The 19,038-nt window shown below is 30.9% G+C and overlaps 1 protein-coding gene and 1 long non-coding RNA gene across 6 annotated transcripts; both read left to right on the forward strand.

The window, feature by feature from the left end:
* Positions 1–2,799: 2,799 nt before the first annotated feature.
* Positions 2,800–4,675, forward strand: LOC112637640. 4 transcript variants are annotated; one of them, XR_003122648.1, is made up of 4 exons: positions 2,800–2,944; positions 3,093–3,318; positions 3,394–3,579; positions 4,661–4,675. It is a non-coding gene; the product is annotated as an uncharacterized LOC112637640 (long non-coding RNA). The 4 variants fall into 4 exon arrangements; XR_003122647.1 differs by lacking the exon at positions 4,661–4,675 and adding an exon at positions 4,252–4,269; XR_003122646.1 differs by lacking the exon at positions 4,661–4,675 and adding an exon at positions 3,952–3,971.
* Positions 4,676–11,061: 6,386 nt separating this feature from the next.
* On the forward strand, positions 11,062–17,118 carry LOC105252834 (Golgi apparatus protein 1). 2 transcript variants are annotated; one of them, XM_011260427.3, is made up of 15 exons: positions 11,062–11,249; positions 11,424–11,757; positions 11,825–12,390; positions 12,584–13,001; positions 13,193–13,294; positions 13,405–13,683; positions 13,873–14,042; positions 14,272–14,389; positions 14,458–14,654; positions 14,734–14,953; positions 15,317–15,643; positions 15,741–15,920; positions 16,090–16,321; positions 16,619–16,725; positions 16,796–17,118. In XM_011260427.3, the coding sequence occupies exons 2-15, from the start codon at positions 11,449–11,451 to the stop codon at positions 16,958–16,960; spliced, it is 3,390 nt and encodes a 1,129-aa protein (XP_011258729.2). In that variant the 5' UTR covers positions 11,062–11,249; positions 11,424–11,448; the 3' UTR covers positions 16,961–17,118. The 2 variants fall into 2 exon arrangements, with proteins under 2 accessions (XP_011258729.2, XP_011258728.2); XM_011260426.3 differs by having other exon boundaries at positions 11,063–11,249; positions 11,399–11,757.
* Positions 17,119–19,038: the final 1,920 nt, after the last annotated feature.

Raw genomic sequence — 19,038 nt, forward strand, 5'->3', positions numbered from 1 at the left:
TATTTTTGTACCGAAACATTTTTCAAGACTATGGCATATAAACATATAAGAATATACGACATATTTCGCACTACGATCTTTACTGCTTGAGTGTCGCTTTGTGAATGATACTAAGACCGTATGACTAGCGCGCTATTGTTTACGTCAAGAAACGCCGTGTTATTGTTCGTTCGTCATATCGAAATATATTGTATTATATTATATTATATTATATTTTTATATTATAATATAATATAATAAATACAGCAAATAATTTTTCGATATTGATCGCGATCGCGTCTAGAAAAGGATTTAACGGAGCGTCTTGTATACCACTACTTTACTCTTTGAGTGTCGACGCGCGAATAATAATAGAACCGAAAAAGTTAGTCCGAAAGACCGTGTTATTATTATTTTTTTATCGAAACATTTTCAAGACTATAGCATATAAACATTAGCGCGCTATTACGGCACCAAGGTCGGTTATTGTTTGTTCGTCATCGAAATATTTTACGTATTTTAATATATACATATATGTATATATGGAATATATTTAAGTATATAACAGTATTTTAGATTACATAGATTTTTTAATTATAGGATTATTTATTAAAAGATTGATGTATGGAGTCTTTCATTATGTTTAGATTCATGATTCAATTATTTTATTGTGCGTTCTCACAATTCAAAATATTTCAATGATTGAAAAATAAAGCATCGCAGATATATTGTATTTGACTCTATAATATCTATAAATACTAAAGAAATAATTTCTGCTCGTAAAAATCGATTTCATATCGAAATAATAATTTATTATTTTAGATTTCTGTTACTATAATTCTTAGTTGATTAAATGAATAAATTACGATTAAATGCGATAGAGAATTTTTGTCGCGATTTGTATATAGATATTAATTATGTGTTATTTATAAAAGTTAATTAATCATATAGTTATAATAAATAATTTTCGGTGTTGATGCGATCGCATCTAGAAAAAGAAATTTAACGGCGTATCATTATATTACTCATTAAAAATATTAGACAATAACATATAAAATTATATAAATATGAATAAATATGAAATTATATAAATCGTTTCATAATCGGCATGCAGATATTACAAATGCTATCTGCATCTGATTTATATAATTTTTCATATGTCATTGTCTAATATTTTCGAATGTGTAATAATATTAATGTCACGTTGAAGGTAGATTAAAAGATAAACGTTCGTATTTATTGTATGTATTGTGACGAGTAATTTGAAATATACTAATAATTTGAAATATATAATAATTAAAAGAGAAAGGATTTTTCTTGTGCTCCAGTTATCGCGCTTTTTATTGGTTCTTAGTTATCAATTGTTTAGTTAATTTTTAATTTATTATTATTTGAGCCAATTTTTTATTTTAATTTAATACTTATATTATTTAATATTTAAAAATAATATTTAAAAATTAAACTAGAATATTTTTTGTATTATAATTTATTTTCAATGATGAACCGTTGTGATAAAGATCACGTAAAAATGGCGGTGGCGATGGTGATGATGGATGATGTGTGATTAATATATTGTATCAAGGAATATACTAATAATTAATTATATTATTAATACAGAGAGGGAAAGACCACCCAAAACTTTAGATTTGTATTAAAAATTTAGCGTTTTGCATTATCGATACTTGTGTTAACAACGGAACATTCCAAAATAATGTTACCTACTGAAAACATTCATTATTTAGCTTCGTAGTTCATGTCCACGTTTTTATTTCAGAGGGCGTATTGCCTTTAGGAATTATCCAAGTGATCTATAATGTTTCTTATTCTTCTTTCTGATTGAAATTAATTGAGGCAAATATTTTTTTAATTAAACGGTAGTATATATTAAATTACATATAATAATGGCGATGGTGGTGATAGATAATGAGTGATTAATATATAATATAATATAATATCGAGTAATATATTATAATAATTATACTTGATAGATAGATAGATAGATAGATAGAGAGAGAGAGAGAGAGATCACAAAGTGGCATGGAATACAATCCGAAATTATGTTACCCATTGAAAACATTTGTAGATTTGACTACGTAGTTCATATTTATATTTTTTTGTTTATAGGATGCATTGCTTTCAGAGATCGCCTAAAAGCAGATTATGACAAAAGCAGACTATGACAAAACAGAGTGAAAACTATGAACAATTTTGTTGTTTGTTTTATAGATTTTCAAAATGGCTTGTCGTATGCTACATATTTGTAGAGTTGTAAATAATTTGATAAAAATGTTCAATCTGTAAACAATGGTAACACAAATGAAATATATCATTGTCTCTAAATCATTATATGTAATTAACATATAATATGTATTTAAAATTAATTTATCAATTTAATTCTAATAAAATTATGAAATTTTTTTCAGGTATATATTATTGTTTAATATTGTTTAATTTATTGCTTGTCAGTCATTCACATTTATTAAAAATAGTCACTTTATTAAATAATGTGAGAAACTCTATGTTCTTTGCGAATAGTAAGTAGAACTTTTATGGATATAGCATTTTGATAATAGTTTATATTTACAGTAGAAAATAGTTTGTATTTCACTGTGCTTTTGTTCTATAGGACCTGAAGATGAATTATGAAAAGATGTGACAAGTATCAATAATGCAGGAAGATGCAGAGGTACAGCAAGAAGAGTAGTGAAAAGAGAGACCTAAATAAGGAGCAAATTATTGGCATGGGAAAAATTCCGATACAATTTCCTGGTCTAAACACTCCTGTGTTTAGAGGAAAAGAATTAATTCAACAGCAAAACTGCTTGTAAATCTTGAAAGAAAGCAAAAATGGAATTACCACAAAGTCAGACCAGATCAATGCAAATAAAATTATCGCCATTGGAATGTGGTTGGACGAGTGTTACAATGGATGGCAGAAGCATTGAATCAGATCTTATTGGAAAAGGTTAATATTTATGCTATTATTGGATTATAATGGTTAAATCACACACATACAAAAATCATGTGATACGATGTCTATTTTCAATTTTTTTTTTGATGTTTCAGTTCTAAATATTAGAATTTTATATAATTAATATCTTTGTTTTCTGCAGATACATTTGAAAGTTTTGAAACCTGGATTTTGGAAAACAAAATGATAACTTGTATGACCAGTAATTTAGCACGTAAGACTAGAATCAGTTCATTTATAGTAACTGGAAATGGAAATGGATTAGCGCGCTGGATTTGCGTTATCAAAAGCCAAAGCATCCCTAAAGACGGTTAAAAATAGGGCTGGTCAAAGATTAATGTATATTCCTACATATAAGGAACACACTAGTAAGAAAATACTTGTCAATACTATATAATATAAAAGTTATTTCTTCTCTTTTAATATCACTTTATATTTTTCAGTGTTACATGATTTTTTTACACACTTTGAGAATATAAAAATATTTGTAAAGAAAATTCATGAAGGATAATGGGCTTGTTTGTCATCATGCGATAAAAGCATGTTGCGAGACAATTGGCATAAAGGATATGTATGCCAAAGTACAAGGAGGAATGTAAAAGCATTCTTTGGTTGGTTTATTGCAATAGGTGTGAATATAAAGTATTTAAAGGCATATTATACTTTTTATTTAATTTATATTAGAACGAAACATTTTTTATTTATAAAAATATATATACATATATATATATATATATATATATATATATATGTTAGACATAAGCTAAAAAAAAACGTAGATTGTGTCGATTAATTAATTAATTGTTTTATTTAATTATCAATTTATATATATTATATTATTAACAATAATTTTTTGTTTACCTAAACTGTATAAAGTTGTACATAACAAACAATCTTTTTCATTTAGTATTTCAAGCATATTTTCATAGAACTTTAATTTAATTATTATATTATTAAAAATATTGAACAAAATAAAGAATTAAAGCTGGCTTTCTCTGCAGTCTCATGGCAGATTATATCAGAAATCATATTTTAATTATTGCAATATATCATGAAACAAATCAATCTCAAAATAATGGAAATATTTGCAGATATATCAAATATGTAATGTAAATATTTTAATTTTTTTGTATGCGATCTATTTTTTATTCTATCGATGTTTTCATAGTGATGCACCTTGAGCACTTTTGCTTCATATGTTTGCAATAAAAATATATTAAAGCAAATTATTTTGCAAATTTATTATTCTAATTTTTATTTAGAAAGACTAAGATTAAAAAAAACGTATGGATTTTTTTCAGATATTTCTATTGAAAAAAATGCATCAGATAAAATTATCCTGTACATTTTAAATGTGCCAAAAGATTTGCTCTTTATTCCATTTACTGCAATAATGTACACTAAAAATGACAGATCTATATTAAAAATGATAGATCTATATTTAGTAGTTGGAAAGAAAGAGAGGAGAAATGAAAAGTGCATCTAGAGAATTTAAAAGAATAAAAATCTAAAAATATAATAATACATAAAAATTAATATTATGTATTTTTTTCATGAGGAATGTGGGCGCACATTTATGCATTTATTTATTTAGATGAGATTTACTTTAGAGCACATTCAGTATTCAACTTTAATTTTATTTTCTCTTTCTTATGATATATAAGTATAACATAATTACCTGCAAATGCTATCATTTTTGTGTGCTTACAGTGATACAGAAGCAACATTACAAGTACTATATTTACAGATAACATTTGCATAATAAAAAAAGCACCAAAAATCTAATGATGAAAAAAGGATAAATATTGTAGACCAGCATAAGTATCAACCAATTATTCCACTGCTCTGTTTCATTAGAGTTGCAATTTTCTTTTATATCATAAATATTATAAATAAGATAAAGATTTCTGTATGTTTCAAATAAATTTATATATTTTATGTATGTAATACTGCGCACACATATTAAAAGGTGATAATATCGCAGTTATAATAAGATACGATCCTGGCAATGTAGTGATTTTTGGATCCTACTTAAAATAATTTAATTTGATTTATTTTGAGAAATGCGCACAATACTTGAGAACAAATTAATTTTATGCCATGTATTACCTGTGTAAAATTCCACACACAGTATCATATTGTCTACGATATATGAAAAGCTTCATCGATGAAATATGATTGAGATATAAGAAAAGTAATATAGTACTTGTAATGAATAACGTTAATGTGGAATACATAAATATTTTATATTTTAATTTCATGTAATCGAGATGAGATAAGACACTCATGATTACTTTAAAAATGTGTCCACAAATATCATGTAACTTCAATAGCTGCACATTCGTCAAATTAATCCTATTACGTTAAATGAATCACAGCAGCTTGTTTTAATTTAATCTAACCTAACCAATTATATTATATGCTCCTCATTAAAATGTGTAAAACTATACGTCGCACATTTAATACGATTAATATACTACGTAATAAAATGTAATACACTAATGAAATAATTAAATATTATTTTTGAAAGCATGATAAAATCCAGGGAGCATACGCTTTTGTTTACATTCGATATCCAAAGACACTGAAAGATTAGGTTAGGTTAGGTTAGGTTAGATCAAACAAATTTATCGTTTAACAGTTTGCAGCCCTACGAGATAGGCTGTGCAGCACTGCGCGCGCGTACAAAATAAATTTGAAATCGCTTCTAGCATAACCATCTTCACGCGATCGACTTTATTTGAATTGCACCGAATCGAATTATGATGCCGATTTGTCCGAATGTAATTCGGGACATCGCGATGCTGTATAAGCGTCGAATGAGCACAAATTATCACGCAAATATGATAAATCAAATCTACTCACCGGCTGTTCCACAAGCCGCTCCTCCTCGGGACAGTTCGCTCGCCTCGGAACGTCCTATTCCGATCTTGATGCACACAAATCCACACGATATCATCAACGCGAACGCGCGACACTTTATTCGGCACTCCCGATATTCGCTCGCATCCGATAATCAGCATCAAGGGCGCGAATAACGCGACGCAACTTCGCTCCATCTTCGCAATGATGCCATCACTGAATATCGTTAAAAATCGCTGTCGCGCGTTTCCATCGACACACTATAAAAGTCGCGCGATCATTCTTCGACACTCTCGACGCTCGTTCACTCGCGATATTCATTTAAAAACGGTTAAAAGATGCGAAAAATGCGGACGTACGACGATCCGTGTAACTGCGTATGACTCCGATTCACGCGCCAACATGGCGGCCGTATGACGCGTTTGACGTAGCAGTGACGTAGCAGTGACGAAGAAGTCACGCGCCAACATGGCGGCCGAACCAGTGCGCATTCGTTTCTGCGTATGGCCATTCCTGCGCGCAACTTTGATTTCTGAATATTGTCTACGGCTTTAATTAATAGCACATAATGATAAATATATAAAGATGGAATCAATTAATCATATTGGTCATATATGTAGACTTGCCCGAAGAAATAGAAAAAAAATTGAGATATATTTTTAATTTCTTTTTCTTTTAGTAAAGGATGGAAATGTCTATTCATAGGCTTGTTCTTTTTTTCCTCTTTCGCGCAATTTCGATTCAATATATAACGTAGAAAATTCATAGTATATTATGCTAATGATATGAATTACGAATGATTCGTTGTTTTATCGCGCTTTTCCAAAGTCAAATCTTATAATATTTAGTTTTGCATTTTAAAAGACTGAGAGCGATTCATATACAGAGTTTGAAAAGATATCCAATGCACGACAAATTATACTTGCGTTGATTAGTATTCATCAATACCGAACTGTTAATCGCGAATACGTACAATACTTTCACACATTTTTTTCGCAAAGAACGATATACGAAATGCAATATTTCGCGCCTCACGTTTCACTCATGCAGCCATCTTTCTTTGTTTAGTATCGCCATCTGCATTCGCGTTAAACGCCAGAATTAGGTAGTCCAGATACTTCGACTGCCGGTAAAGTCATCATTTTGTGCATGTCGGTAAATTGTTAGAATCGCGTCGCGCAAGCATGATTTTTTTATTTGTAACATAACAAAATATGTAATTAAAAGTTCATGTAAAACACGTGTTTTTAATCAAATTACATATACTTATTCCGTTAATCTAATACTTGTACGTTAACAGATTTAAGTTACACACATTGCATAAAGCTTCCAGAGAAAAATATCCAGAGGCACAAATATTTTATTATTTAAACGAAAACCATGCGAAGATGAAACAATAGATTAAAGAAGCTGTATAATTATTGTACTTTTATGTATAAACGTTTCACAAAATAAAATCTTTATAAATGAAATGTTACATTAAAAATATTAGTATAAAATTAAATATCCATGTGAGATTTAAAATTTCTTGTCCTTTTTTTTCTTTAGAATTTTTTTATTTTTTTTTTCTAAAGATTCTTTAAGCGAGAACTGCTTCTTTCACAAGACTATTGAACAATTTGAATATTTGATATTTTTTTAGTAGTTTAAATTTCGTGAAAAAATTCGAGAGAAAATTAGATTTTACCGTATTACTGCACATATCGATTAAATGCTATATCAAATATGTAGTGTAAACATTTTAATTTTTTTGTATACGATCTATTTTTTATTCTATCGATGTTTTCATAGTGATGCACCTTGAGCACTTTGCTTCATATGTTTGCACTAAAAATATATTAAAACAAATTATTTTGCAAATTTATTATTCTAATTTTTATTTAGAAAGACTAAGATTAAAAAAGACGTATGAATTTTTTCAGATATTTCTATTGAAAAAAACGCATCAGATAAAACTGACTTTCCTGTACATTTTAAATGTGCCAAAAGATTTGCTCTTTATTCCACTTACTGCAATAATGTACACTAAAAATGACAGATCTATATTAAAAATGATAGATCTATATTTAGTAGTTGGAAAGAAAGAGAGAAGAAAAGTGCATCTAGAGAATTTAAAAGAATAAAAAACAAATCTAAAAATAATAATACATAAAGATTAATATTATGTATTTTTTTCATGAGGAATGTGAGGCGCACATTTATGCATTTATTTATTTAGATGAGATTTACTTTAGAGCACATTCAGTATTCAACTTTAATTTTATTTTCTCTTTCTTATGATATATAAGTATAACATAATTACTTGCAAATGCTATCATTTTTGTGTGCTTACAGTAATACAGAAACAACATTACGAGTACTATATTTACAGATAACATCTGTATAATAAAAAAAGCACCAGTCTAATGGTGAAAAAAGGGTAAATATTGTAGACCAGCATAAGTATCAACCAATTACTTCACCGCTCTGTTTCATTAGAGTTGCAATTTTCTTTTATAATATTATAAATATTATAAATAAGACAGAGATTTCCATACGTTTCAAATAAATTTATATATTTTATGTATGTAATACTGCGCACACATATTAAAAGGTGATAATATCGCAGTTATAATAAGATACAATCCTGGCAATGTAGCGATTTTTGGATTCTGAAAATAATTTAATTTGATTTATTTTTGAGAAATGCGCACAATACTTTAGAACAAATTATTATTTTTGTGCCATGTATTACCTGTGTAAAATTCCACAAACAGTATCATATTGTCTGCGATATATGAAAAGCTTCATCGATGAAATATGATTGAGATATAAGAAAAGTAATATAGTACTTGTAATGAATAATGTTAATGTGGAATACATAAATATTTTATATTTTAATTTCATATAATCAAGATGAGATAAGACACTCATGATTACTTTAAAAATGTGTCCACAAATATCATGTAACTTCAACAGCTGCACATTCGGCAAATTAATCCTATTACGTTAAATGAATCACAGCAGCTTGTTTTAATTTAATCTAACCTAACCAATTATATTATATGCTTCTCATTAAAATGTATAAAACTGTACGTCGCACATTTAATACGATTAATATACTACGTAATAAAATGTAATACACTAATGAAATAATTAAATATTATTTTTTAAAGCATGATAAAATCCAGGCAGCATACGCTTATGTTTACATTCGACATCCAAAGCACTGAGAGGTTAGGTTAGGTTAGGTTAGATTGAAAAAATTTATCGTTTAACAGTTGGCAGCTCTACGAGATAGGCTGTGCAGCACTGCGCGTATATAAAATAAATTTGAAATCGCTTCTAGCCTAACCATCTTCACGCGATCGACTTTATTTGAATTGCACGGCATCGCATCGAATTATGATGCGGCGCCGATTTGTTCGAACGTAATTCGGGATATCGCGATGCTGTATAAGCGTCGAATGAGCACGAATTGTCACGCAAATATGATAAATCACATCTACTCACCGTTCACCGGCTGTTCCACAGGCTCCGCTCACTCGCCTCGGGACGTCCCATTCCGATCTTGATGCACACGATATCATCAACGCGAACGCGCGACACTTTATTCGGCACTCCCGATATTCGCTCGCATCCGATAATCATCATCAAAGGCGCAAATAACACGACGCGACTTCGCTCTATCTTCGCGATCGCGCTATCACTGAACTGTGAAAAATAGCTGTCGCGCACTTTCACCGACATATTATGAAAGTCGCGCGATCATCCTTGGACACTTTCGACGCTCTTTCACTCGCGATATTCGTTTAAAAATGGTTAAAAGACGCGAAAAATGCGGACGTACGACGATCCGTGTAACTGCGTGTGACTCCAATTCACGTATGACGCGTATGACGTAGCGATCACGCGCTAACATGGCGGCCGAACCAGTGCGCATTCGTTTCTGCGCACTGGTTCGGCCGCCATGTTAGCGCGTGACTGCTACGTCATACGCGTCATTGCTACGTCATACGTGACTCGGAGTCATCACGCAGTTACACGGATCGTCGTACGTTCGCATTTTTCGCGTCTTTTAACCGTTTTTAAACGAATATCGCGAGTGAAAGAGCGTCGAAAGTGTCCAAGGATGATCGCGCGACTTTCATAATATGTCGGTGAAAGTGCGCGACAGCTATTTTTCACAGTTCAGTGATAGCGCGATCGCGAAGATGGAGCGAAGTCGCGTCGTGTTATTTGCGCCCTTGATGATGATTATCGGATGCGAGCGAATATCGGGAATGCCGAATAAAGTGTCGCGCGTTCGCGTTGATGATATCGTGTGCATCAAGATCGGAATGGGACGTCCCGAGGCGAGCGAGTGGAGCGGCCTGTGGAACAGCCGGTGAACGGTGAGTAGATGTGATTTATCATATTTGCGTGACAATTCGTGCTCATTCGACGCTTATACAGCATCGCGATATCCCGAATTACGTTCGAACAAATCGGCGCCGCATCATAATTCGATGCGATGCCGTGCAATTCAAATAAAGTCGATCGCGTGAAGATGGTTAGGCTAGAAGCGATTTCAAATTTATTTTATATACGCGCAGTGCTGCACAGCCTATCTCGTAGGGCTGCCAACTGTTAAGGTGCAATTTCATTGACGCTAAAAAGTAGCGTCAATGAAAAGGCCGCTTTACACACTGAAAAAGTTGAAACTGTTTGAACTTTATTTTATTGACGCCATATCTAGAGAAAGTCTAGTGATTTTAATTTGCCGCTGGTTTCTAGCGTGAAATTGCACCTTAATACATAAGGCCGGGTCTACAATAGGTAATTTAAGCTTCTCTCTGCTTTCAGTCTTCTCTCTGGTAATAATAGCCATATGCGGATGGTGATTGGTTACCGTGGATTCACCTCTTATGTCCAATCATTTTTTGTGTTTTAATCATGAACTATAGATTTTATTCTAGATTTTACTCTTCGCTAATTTCGATGCAAGGACAGCCATTTTCACGTGGGTAGAATATAAGGTTGGGTAAAAAAAATTATATATATATTATGTAATTTCTTATTTTTGTATACTTTGTAGAGCAAAGATAAAACAGTAATGTCAAATATTTGCATATTTGACAGTTCTGATTGTTTTACCTTTATAATTATATGTTTACTATCACGCTTTATCGAGAGATATCAAATTCTGCGACACCCGATGTGTTTGCCCACATGAAAATGGCTGTCCTTGCATCATATTTCACATAATCCGTGATAGATCTAATATAATAACAAGTGTAATATATATATGGAAGCCTGATCGTTTTTTCCACCAATTATTCTTTATATGCTGATATATTGCTGGCAACTGCTGATTTCCAATAATGCATTTGTGTATTTAGGATTTACGTCAGTGGATGATCAACAAGAGTAAAAAAAAAGTAATAAAAAGCGACTGTGGCGTAAACGAATTTGCAAGGTATGTACTCTTGTCTTTTGCCAATACATCTTAAATTAAACAATATCTATTACCTTGTTTTTGTTTCTGACGTTAGTTTTTAATATAAATGACTTTGAATAATTTTGAATAATGAATGATATCTCGACAAAATTATGCATTTCTTACAGAACATTATTGTAATGATATCCTTAGGAGATATAAAGCTTGAGTAACGAGGATGGAGTGTACAAGACAGATATTCTCTGCACTGCTTATTCTATTAACGCTATATTACACAATATCAACTTATGTTGGAGATGCTCAGCAGATTGATGAGCTCTCTAAAATCGGTTGGCTTTTTTCCGATGCTTCTGTTAAGATTAAGAGAGTTGAACGAGCTTTAATCACTGCTGGAAGAGGATTCGAGGATGACGGTTCACCAAAGACTATAAGCGGCAGTTGCCGAAATAAGTTGAATGATCTTTGTGGAAATATAGATAACAATAATGACGAACTCATGCTGCTTGAGTGCATTCAAACGTTCAAGGTATATATTAAAGGAAAAGGGGATAAATTTTTTTTTAGAGATCTAACTGTTGTAACAAATTTTACAGCCTACTGAGATGTCCGGAATCAACCATATGTGTCAGCAGGCAATTTGGTCATATATTCAGAATATTACAAACAATCAAAATATAAAGAGGCTTGCCATGAAGGCGTGCGGTCTTGCACAACTGAGCATTCTGGAATGTTCAGATTCTGATAAAATCCCTGGAGCGTATCTTTCTTGTTTGATCGACAAACGAGAGATGATCAGAAATCCTGATTGCATTACTTACATTCAGAGATTAGAGTGGATTGCTTTCAGTGATTTCAGAATTCTGACTCCTTTTAAGGCAGATTGTATGAATGACATTAAAATCTTTAAATGTGATACTCTGCAGCCCTACAGAGATATATCACAAGGTCAGATACTAGCTTGTCTGCAGGAACATGTTGAACAGCTGCAACATGAATGCAGAAAACATATTCTTCATGTGTCTGAAATTCAAGCAGAAAATATCAAACTGGATCGTCAGTTATACATGGCATGCATTCACGATCATACGAAGTTCTGTCCTAACATTCGGCCAGGCAGTGGTCAAGTCTACAAATGCTTGATGCAACATAAAACTGATAGGTAGATACTCAAATATAAAAAAAAAAAATAAATATTTTGATGTAAGTCTAAATTCAAGGATCAAGAGTTTAATAATTTAAGAATCTAAAGAGTTAAATATTGGAATACTTATATACTAACCTGAGGAATCCAATATAATTTCATTTAAAAATTTTGTTTTATCATATTTCTTAGATTGTGTTTCTATTTACAGATCAATGACCGCTCAGTGTCAAGAACAATTGACGAGGAGGGAGAAGCTTATTGCTTCTGACTATAGAGTTAGCAAGGGTTTAGTTAAAGCGTGTAAGGAAGATATCAGAAGTAATCACTGCAGGCGATCCGTGTCCGACGACAAGGACATCAAGTTAGCGCAAATCTTGCTTTGCTTGGAGTCGGCTGTTAAGAACGGTAGCAAGATCGATGGGAATTGTCAAGCAGAAATGTTCGATCACAGAAAGCTCCTGATGGAAGATTATAGATTGTCACCGGAGATCGTGGATGGATGTGCCAACGATATTACGGCTTTTTGCAATAGTCTCGAAGTCGGCGGTGCAACGATACACTGTCTGATGGAGCATACGAGAACAAGAAAAAAGAAATCGAGAGTCGCGCCGAAATGTCAAAGAGCGGTAAACAATTGATAGAAACAAATTAGAGATTTCAGAATCCAAAGTTCTAAAATAAGTAATAATCAACTTATTTATAATATTCTTCGAAAGATATTCTCTAAAATTTTTAGAAACATTATTAAAAACACTGACAAAAGATGTATATCATTCAATTTCTTTATTATAAAATATTTTATATTTTATAATTTCAGTTGGAGGAGTTAATTATGGAAGCTGATGCTGGCGAAGATTGGAGAATTGACCCGATTTTAAGAGAACGATGTCAGCCTGTTGTCAATCTAGCTTGCAGAGATGTAAGTTTATACATGAAAATAGACAAGCAAATTCTGGTCTATATACAAAATTTATATTTCTTCATTTATTGAATTTTCTTGTTAAGCACTATCTTTAATATCTAATGTAGGTACACGGTGGAGATGCTAGAGTGATATCGTGCTTGATGGAACAATTAGGGACAGAGAGGATGACGGAGGCTTGTGAGACTGCTCTAGTGCAAATACAATACTTTATCGCTAGAGACTTTAAACTGGATCCGCAATTGTACAAAGCATGCAAGTTTGACGCTGTACGTTTGTGTCACGCGAGAAACGCATGGGCGAACGATGGTAAACAGATGGATCCTGAAACAGGACCTCTCGTACTGCCATGCTTGTATCGGCATGTATATCAGAAAAATATGACGGTAAGATTATTAAGACTGCATGAAACGCATAATTAATTTTTGATTAAATTAGTTTAATAAACTTTAAAATAATTCTAAAATAATTTTAGCTGTTAAAGCACAATTTGTTATTATTCTAAGAAAAAAGATATAATTTTCTTTCTAATTATCTTTTTCTTTAATTTTTTTCCATTATTTTCTGTTATTTAGTTGAAAACAGATTGCTTGGACGAAATTAGAAGAGTTATGAGGCAGCGTGCTGTAAATGTCGACTTGCAACCTGAGATAGAAGAAGTGTGCTTCAATGAACTAGCATTACTTTGTTATGATAAAACTGGAAAGGGAGAGGAGATTCTTTGTCTGCAGGATAATTTAGACAAGTATTAATTCTTTTATATAATAGAACCTACTTAAATAATGAAAATTTGAAAATTGTTTAAAGCTACCTGATCTTTTATCATTTATTAAAAATGTAATACTTATGTATACATTATAAAGGAAAATATTTGTTTATAAACTTTCTAAGAATGATTTAAAATTATTTTTGATATTATTAAATTGTTTTTGCTAAGATTAAACGATATTATTAAAATTGTATTTGTATTGCAGCTTGAACAAAAAGTGCAAGCTTGCAGTTGGAAATTTCACTGAAGAACAAGCAGAGCGTGTCGAGCTGAATCCTATCATTTCTTCCGCTTGTCAACATATTATGGAACGTCATTGTGAGGTAAATTATTAAATCTACAATATTATATATTTTACAAATATTACCAATGAGATTTACATATATTTTAGGAGGTACTAAAATATGGGAAGGACGAGGGAGATATGATGGAATGTCTTATTGAGCACAAAAATGAGCTAGATGCACGCACTGATTATAAATGTAAAGCTGCTGTAGAACATTTCCAATTGATATCTTTAAAGAATTATCATTTTACATATAAGTTTAAAGAGGCTTGCAGGCCATACGTTAAAAGATGGTGTCCTAAGTAATTAAATTTCTCTTTCGAAATATATGATTATAAAATATAAATATTTTAAAACTTATAAACGCATTTTGTAATTTAGATCGAAGACGAAAGCCGATGTGATAGAGTGTTTAAGCTCGATTGTGCAGGAGGATATAATAAAAGAGTCCCAGCATCGCGTGTTGAAGGATTGTAGACAGCAGCTGCGAGCACAACTTTATCAGCAACGAGAAAACATTCATTTCGATCCTATCTTACAAGCGGCCTGCGCAGTAGACATTAAACAATATTGTTCTAATATTCAACCAGGCAATTCGCAGGTAACAATAGTTAACAATTATTTAATACAGAGGAGATGGCTATCTGCTTTTTTATTATATTTACATCTTGTATATATTTAACTTGAAAAATTTTATTCAAATAATTTTTTTTATATATAGAGAAAATATAAATTAATAAATTATAAATAATTATAATAAATATATAAATTATATTTATATATTTATTATATTTTATTCTCTAATAAATATATAAATATAATTTATATATTTATTATATTTTATTCTCTATTCATTAAAAGTACAATATCAATTTTTCTTCTTTCTAAAATATTATTAACTATTTTAGTTGGCCATTCTTAAGCCAATTTTACTATGATATTGTTAAAATCCATATTATTTCAGGTACTAGAATGCTTGGCATCGCATAAGTCTAAGTTAACAGACATGTGTCACAAGCAGCTGTTTAAAGTGAGGAAACAAGAGTTTCAAGATAGTTCCAGCGATGTACCTCTATTGAACACTTGTCGAGTTATGATTAGGCAATTTTGCCACGATGTGAGCAAATCACAAACTTTGGATTGTCTGAAGAGATACAAAGATGAGCTTACTTTTGATGACAAATGTAAGAATATTGTGATTCGAAGAATGATTGAACAGAATACAGATTATAGATTTAATACTGCGTTACAAAACGCGTGTGGTTCCGATATCGATAGACATTGCAAAGAAGTAAGAGAAATTATATATAATGTAATATAAAATAATTTAATAATTAATATTTTTTAATATGTGTATATATTATATGTGTGGGATTATATTATTTTAGGTATTGGTACATGAGCGTACTGACAAAGAACTAGAAGGAAAGGTAATTAGATGTTTGAAAATCAAATTTCGGGAATCGAAACTGACGACTAAATGCGAGCATCAAATGGCTAACATTCTTAGAGAAGCTGCATTGAATTATCATTTAAATCCATTATTAGCAACCATGTGTGCACATGAGGTAAAAACCAATAGAATTTTATAAAGATTTTCGTTAAACGATTATCATTTAATATTTAAAAATTCAATTATCAGACAAGACATTTTTTACAGTTATATATAAATTTAGTTATATAAAATTCAACTTAATTATATCTAACTCTAAGTTTATGAAATTTGTATTCTGTTAGATTGAAACTATATGTCGATCGGATGAAAATGAGCGACCTGGTACTGTCGAGGAGTGTCTCAAGAAAGAATTCAATGCCGGGAATAAAGATATGAAGGAAGAATGTCGTTTGGAAATCGCTGATCAGATAGAACAAACAAGGGCTGACATCAATGTGGATCCCTTGCTGCAAAAAGCTTGTGCAGTGGATGTCAGCAAATATTGCAGTGCTGTACCTCAAGGCGCAGGAAGACGTACGTAATATTTTTTCTGGAAACAATTTCTTTTGTTAATGATTTTGAAAACAATATAATGAAATAAATAATGATTAAAAATGAACAATTTCTTTTAAAGTATTGTGTATTGATTTTTATATGTAATAATATATAGATTTTTTTAAGTGCACATCTAATATAAATATGTTATATAGAATTTTAAATCTAAAATAGATATATAAAATTTGTGTTTCAAATTATTATAATGAATCTTTAAACATATATTTACTTTGTTAAATATGGTAACATTCATTAATAATTTAAATTATATTACAGATATAAAATGCTTGCAAAATGCATTACAAGACAGTAATAAACCTTTGCAACCTGATTGTTTCAAGATGTTGACTACGAGGATGGAAATGTTTAGAAATGCTGATAAGGTCTGCTGTCAAAATACTTATATTATTTTTTTTATCCTGAAATAATCGCATTTTATTTGTCGTGTTACAGTTAATCGCACCAAATTCGTTCGAGGAGCTGTATTCGTCGGTAAATCGTTCCCCAGCGCGGCGTTACTTCATGGTCGTCGGCTTCACCATGATTGGGATAATCTTTATCGTCGGAATGTTCTGTGGTCGAGTGACCAGGCGGACGATGATTATGAAAAACAAGTGACGACGCGGCCGGGGTCCGTCTACTAGTGAAATGACTTTTGTGAAATTAATCGAGGGATTATAAGTGCGTAAATTGTAACGTGCATTGATTCGATCGACGATCATGAAATGCAGAAGTTTTACAATAAGTATAAAGAGGTAACATACCTTCTTTTTATACCTTCGTTTATGAAGTTTTTAAAGCGCAACTTTTTGTATTTGTAAATGGTATGAGGTTTTTGACGTGGCTGCTAGATGTATACGTAAAATATCACGGAAGGGGGAATTAAAAAATGCGAGTATCTTAAGAATTAAAAGAAGAAAACGTAAAAAGATTTAAAAACTATTTAAAAATATACTATACGTTATTACGTGCGCGCGCGTACATACAATATCATGATTCCAGAAATACAGGGTGTTTTATGAAATTTGCGACAAGCTTCAAGAGTTTTTACTTGTCAGAAAAAAACTCTCTTGTAGAAGCTCTTTATTGTAGCAGTGATAAAACAAGCTATGTTATTTAATTGTAAATTTTTATATTTCGTAGATCGCGTAATTCGTTGCGAAAAAAAAGAAAAATTATGTTGATTTTGAATAGGATTTTAAGATTTTTGACAATTCTTTTTGTCGGAAATGATATTTTACCTAGATGAACATTATTATATTTTATTTTTTAAGATCTATTTGTTCGCAGATTTCAAAAAAGGCAAAAGAAGCAAGAGATGTAAAATTATGAAATAAAATAAATGAATTCATTAATCTGTTTTTAGTAAAACGACGATTTTAATAAAAAAAAAACAAATTCTAATAGTTTGCGCGGAAAAGAACCGCTCATGAATCGACCATGTGTTTTATTGATGCCTGGATATTGTCTCGATTTAAAAATAATGTAAAAAGAGAAGGAAAAGTGAGAAGAGAAAATACAGATATCTATATCTATTCGAAGTAAGTACGGTATTCCTCCCGTATCTCTTTCCCTCGGGGCTCATTCAACTTGTGCAATGCAATTGCAAAATGAATGAGAACATGTCTGAGGATTCCTTTTGAAACACAGTTCTCGAGTAACTATTGAAGTAACTGCGCAATGCGCACAAGATTGATTATTCCTTAGGGACGTAAATTCCTGAGGTCATCTCGCAAGAATGATTCGCATACAAACGTAAGGATGAGTCATGGGCCGGTAGTACGAGACGCATTTATTGTATAGAACGTGACGCGATATATCTAAGTTTTCTGTACGTTTGTGATATGAAAAGGACGAATAAAGATATTTAAAAGTGATTTAAATCTAAGGATATATAATATATGTGCACTTTAGCTTTGAATTTTTCATCTGCACATTTATATATATATATATATATATATATATATATATATATATACACACATATTTATATACATATATAAATATATGTATATTTATATAAGAATTTCAAATCAAATTTGAAAAAATTATATATATATTTATTTTTTTCAAATTCTTATATAAAAATGTATATATTCATAAAGATTATAAATTTTTATTTGTCTTAAAATATACTATATATTATAATGTGTGACATAAAAAGTATATATGAGTAGTATAAATTATTTATATAATTTTAATTATTTTTCTTAAATAAATAAATAGCTTGAATGATGTCGGTAAATCTGTGTTTTAACAATATATATAATCTTACACACAACTTTTATTATATATAGTTCTAAATTTCTTAAAGTTTAGATAAAAAATATACGCGGACGGGTATTTCGAATTACTTCATATTTTCCCGCGCTTTTTATTTGAAAATATCGAAAGAAGAAACGTCAAATTTTAACCGCATGCGTGTTTTACCTTTCGATATTAGGTATGACATTAGATTATATTGACTCATTGGTATTCAATACATCGTTATATTTGTTATAAGTTGATTTTATTTCAACAATGTTCACTGGTAATTGCCAAATATATGCGGCAATGTTCACGAAGACCGCCATGTTTACTTTGTGTCGTGTCTTGTCGGTTCAAACGTCGTCTCGTACATTGTTCGTGTACTACATCATGTCTATCGTCGCGAATAAATTATCGATTAAGTATCTCGCGCACTAAGTGAATGCATG

This window comes from Camponotus floridanus, unplaced genomic scaffold (genome assembly GCF_003227725.1).
Source record: "Camponotus floridanus strain SB8 unplaced genomic scaffold, Cflo_v7.5 scaffold188, whole genome shotgun sequence".
NCBI classification, from domain to species: domain Eukaryota; kingdom Metazoa; phylum Arthropoda; class Insecta; order Hymenoptera; family Formicidae; genus Camponotus; species Camponotus floridanus.

What these genes read in the sequence shown, in the direction of transcription:
- LOC105252834 (XM_011260427.3), top strand. Translation starts at nt 11,449, where the DNA reads ATGGAGTGTACAAGACAGATATTCTCTGCACTGCTTATTCTATTAACG. An exon ending in TTATGGAACGTCATTGTGAG is followed by an intron (nt 14,390 to 14,457) that starts GTAAATTATTAA and finishes CATATATTTTAG; the next exon opens with GAGGTACTAAAATATGGGAA. An exon ending in TTCAACCAGGCAATTCGCAG is followed by an intron (nt 14,954 to 15,316) that starts GTAACAATAGTT and finishes ATATTATTTCAG; the next exon opens with GTACTAGAATGCTTGGCATC.